Raw genomic sequence first — 4,553 nt, forward strand, 5'->3', positions numbered from 1 at the left:
AAAATCACAAAGTGCACAGTACGGTGTAGAAAGAGAAGTATTACAAGATATTGTGGTCCAAAACAAGATTACTTCCTTTCAGGGAAAGTATGCCCTTTGAAGCAAGGTAAAGAGCTTTGGAGGCGGGGTACTAATGTATAATTCATAAATGAAAGGGAGAAACTACTTGGTGGTTTAAATTCTCCCAAAGGTTCCACAGGCTTTTGACAGTTTCACAATCTCACTCAAGCAGGCACCCCTGATACTGCGAGTGCAGAGGGGGCAACACTAGGTCACAGAAATCTGCCTTGCTAGTCAGCAGGCTGCCTATTTCAGGCCCTGCGGGGAGGCTTAGCCTCACCTGACAGTCCTGACGACGAAATACACCAGCACCGCGCCGCTCACCACCATCAATACGGTCAGGGCCCGCTGGGTCATGGGCTTCTCGCCGGTGTTGGGGCTCACAGCCAGAACGCCACCCATTGAGACTTCTTCCCCCGCCTTCCCGGTTTTGTCCTCCGCCTCAAGCTCCGCCCCGGGACTGCTGCCATTGCCACCTTCAGCGCCCCGAGGCCTTGCGGCTTCGGCCTGAGCGCGGCCGGGGGACTGAGCGGCCGTGGGGCCAGGCGGGAGTGGGGGCAGGGTCCGCGGTCCACGCCCCGAAGGTCCGGAGTCCCGAGCGGCTTCGGCCACTTGCAGCAGTACCGCCATGGGACCTCTTAACCCTGGCAGGAGTAGCAGCAGCAAGAGGGCGGAGGCCAGAAGGCGGCTGAGGCAGCAGCTGCAATGCAGGGCCTTCATCGTCCCCGGTCCGGCCTCTCACCACGCCGGAGCCGCCGGGCCCGCCGCCCTGGCTCCAGGACGGACCATGGGCGCAACGGAGAACGAAGAACAGGTGACCAAATCCCGGGCTGAGACCCGGCCGCGGCAGGTGACAGAGGCAGCAGCAGCTGCAAAGACGGGAGCTGCTGGGAAAACCGGACGTTCGTACATTTCAGGCGCCACTGTTACTATGGACGCTTCCGGTTGCTAACATGTAGGGGCAGGCGCGTCCAGTGACGTCAAGCGCGGAATGCCCTGTGCGTACGTGCCCTGCCAGAAGGAGCTGGGTCGATCTGTAAGGGTGGGTCACATATAAGAAAGTACACAAAAAAGTATAGCGTCAGTGTTTATCAACTCTTTGCATAAGGAAACCTCGAGAGACTGGGCGCTCATGATTGAGTTCCTTTGTGCAGAACTGCAGAAACACAATTAAAACGGGCTTGACGTTTCTCTCAGCTCAGGTACAAATTTTAGAGAAATGTCTTCCTGTCTCCAGGTCCTGACCTTCCTTTCCTGAGAGTATTTACTTTAGAGAATTTGTAATTGTAAATTCATTCACTGCCCTTTTGAGATATAAATCTTTTAAAAAGCTCTTGCCAGTTTCACAGCCCAGGACTGTATTAACGACCTGAGAGCCATTCTTTTGAAATGTAATCAACGCAGAAAATAGCACCCCTATCTTTCTAGTCTTGGTGGAAAGGTAGGAGCCTAACTTAGGCGGGCACCTAGTTCCAAGTTGTAGAACCACCTCCTGTCACAAAGCTAAGAGGAAAAAGTTAACTTTTCCTTTGAATAAGGCCAATTAGTAAACACAGGTGGCCTATGGTGCTCCATACGTCAACTCTTAAGTCGCTTCCAGCTCTTTGTTTCTGGGTAATTGAGCTCAGAGTTCCGGCCTTTGCCCTTTCTTACGATAATCTTGAATAATGTCTTCTTTACCTCTTTAACTTTGACATCTTAACATGGAGCTTTTGTCTGAGCAGATACTAACAATCAATAACAACAAAAAAACAAAACAAAAGAAAAACCTGACCACAAGCCAAAGTTAACATTTGTTCTTTTTAAAAAACGTATTCACTCAAGAAATCATTTAGAGTTTCTACTTGCTTAGCACTGTGTTAAAATATGAGTATTGGATAGTAGACAAATAAGACGTGATCTTTGCTGTCATAGTACTTAGTCTCATATGGAGACAAACAATTGGACTCATTCTGAAGTATGTTATAAATGATGAGAACAGGATCTACAGTAAAAAAATTGTAAAGGACTGTTGTAGGTAGGTGGACAGGATAGTGTCTTTAGCTGCTTTGGCTTAATAGAGTAATGCAATTACTCTTGTAGGCATCTTAATGTGGGTTCCAGTGTGAGGAAGACCATTGGTGACATACCCTAACTTCATTTTCCAATTGGCATTTATCAGTAATAAGGTGGCTCTTTGGATATCTTGTCGCCCTTATTCACAATCTTATTCAGAGCCATATGTGGAAGAGGGATGGTATTTAATGCCACTCTCTTCCACCCTTTAAAATAGTCCAATATTCAACACATAAAAAAAAAGTGCACCATCTTTCCTTCCTTACAATATCATATTTTACTGTTGTGTTTCTCATCTTGATTATTAGCATTATGCTTCTCCAGGATGATCAGGCATAAAATCTTGGCATCTCCCTTTACCCTTGGCTTCCCATCTGCAGCAATCCTTGCCAGGAACTGGGACATGCAAAGTGCTAAGTAATTCTGAAATAGCAGAGTCAAACTAATGGTTCCAAAAGATAAGAACATATCATGTTCTAATGTTTCTCCAAATGTGACTGTCAGCCACCTGAATCAGTGTCAGAAATGGGATTTGTTAAACATGCAGGTTCTAGGTCACTATTCCAGAAATTTTGAGCACAATTTTTGGGAGTGGGGATATGGACTATGTATGCATTTTTCTTAAGCACTTGGGGTAATGTTCATTTACACTAATGTTTAAGAATTTATTTCCTTTCTCTCACCACCTGAATCCAGATGTTGTCAAATCTTCACTTCTCTAACGTCTTTTTTCATTAATCAACTCTTTTCTGTTCCCTGCTTCTGACAAGGAATTGTTTTTTATTAATACATTGCTAGGGCTATACACTCTCCTGCTGTGCTCCCAGCCCTTTCTACCTTCAGTTACAGCCAGGGTAAACTTTCAAGCTCAGATCTCTCTTAAAATAACAAACAAACAAATAGATCTCCCTCCCCAAAGATTCTCAGTCTTCAAAAACAGTGATCTTAAGCAGGCAGAGCACCTGTAAATTAATGTGTTCTCTGTAGAATACGATATTATTTGTAAAGCATCATGAAACAATATTTTCAGTTCCATCACAGGAACTAGTAACAAATTTCCTGGGAGAACATATTTTGCTTATGTAATATAAAATGACAATTTTGGGCACACATGTCTATTTAAACGACAAGTTGTCAAACTAAGTATAATTGGTGTTTCTGAATTTTTTCAATTTATAATAATACTACTTGTGCATTTAATTGTTTTCAGTTGGCTAATAGAGAACAAGGCTCTAAGTATTCCCTGGTGTCAAAACCCCCTTGCTTGTCCATTAATGACGAAGGAAAGTAGAAGGTTGGCTCAACTATAATGGTCACATTGGGACAGAAGGAATCTCTTACACATTAAGTGGCAGGAAACTTCGACATCAGGGGACTATCTATACTCTAAAAGTCCAAAAGGAAACAGTTAAATAACCCAGAAAAGAGAGTATGAACTGATCACAAAACCAGGAAGCCAAGAGAATGTATACTAAAAGCTAGAATATGAAGCCAAAACTGGAAGCCATAGAGAGAACTTAGAAGGGAGTAGTGCTGTTGGGGTAGGCACCACATAGTCAAGTAGGAACATGAATAAATATTAGGATTACATATCTAAAAGGAAATGACCATACAAATGAGAAATGAGAGGAAAAAAAACAAGGTGTGTCCCAGTTTTTCTGGTTCTCTGCCTCTGGAAAATTTCCCATCTTCAGTGCAGTGACCTGAAGTCGCAGAATGTGGAAGTCTCTCTATTTAAGATGCAGAGATCAGAGTTGTGGGCTTTTGAAGTGGTCAGAATCTGTGGGGCAGAGCATTAAAAGAAGGAATCTGCGGTCATAAAGTTCATGTGGGGGGTTACCACAAGTTCTTGCCTGAGAGCTGGACAGCACAACCACAGGCATGGCCACTCAAGGCTTAGTGGCCGCTACAGAGGGGAGAGCAGAACAGAAGTAGCAGACATTAAGCAGAGCTGGGGACTTTAGAATTATGGCCCAGACACACTGGTTAAGCCTCCTGAATACTTCCTAACAACGTGGGAATCAAGCTGAGTCACTACTTTATGATAAAGGCCACACCCAGAGAAAGGCCCACTCTAGACACACATTAACGAAAGCTTAAAAAACAAGCCCTAACAAGATTGATTGTTAGAGGAGACAGCTTGGGGATTGAATTAGCCAATTTAGAGGGGCTTGAGAAAAAGAAACAGAAAGTATACAGCCTGGAGAACAGAAATATAAAAAGATTCAAGAAAAATGAACAGAACCCCATGAACTTATAAAACAGTATTACACAATTCAATATATACGGATTGGAGCTCCAAAAGAAAAATCAGAACATAATGAGGCAATGGAATACTTTTGAAAAATGATAGCTGGGATTCTTTGACTTACAGTTCCAGGAAGATCAGAGAGCAATAAGCAAGATAAAGACAAAGAAAACCATATTTGGGCATGTCA

General features: G+C 43.7%; 1 protein-coding gene across 2 annotated transcripts in view; it reads right to left on the reverse strand.

The window, feature by feature from the left end:
- Positions 1-997, reverse strand: part of FAM174A (family with sequence similarity 174 member A) — a 40,591-nt gene extending 39,594 nt beyond the window's left edge. Inside the window, exon 1 of one of the 2 annotated variants that reach the window (XM_019630043.1) lies at positions 341-994. In XM_019630043.1, the coding sequence (XP_019485588.1) occupies positions 341-780 (440 nt within the window). In that variant the 5' untranslated portion in view covers positions 781-994. Of the gene's footprint in view, positions 1-340 lie in introns of both variants that reach the window. The other variant, XM_019630044.1, reaches the window with a different exon arrangement.
- Between the last annotated feature and the right edge of the window lie 3,556 nt (positions 998-4,553).

The sequence above is a fragment of the Hipposideros armiger genome, unplaced genomic scaffold, assembly GCF_001890085.2.
Source record: "Hipposideros armiger isolate ML-2016 unplaced genomic scaffold, ASM189008v1 scaffold_882, whole genome shotgun sequence".
Taxonomy (NCBI): domain Eukaryota; kingdom Metazoa; phylum Chordata; class Mammalia; order Chiroptera; family Hipposideridae; genus Hipposideros; species Hipposideros armiger.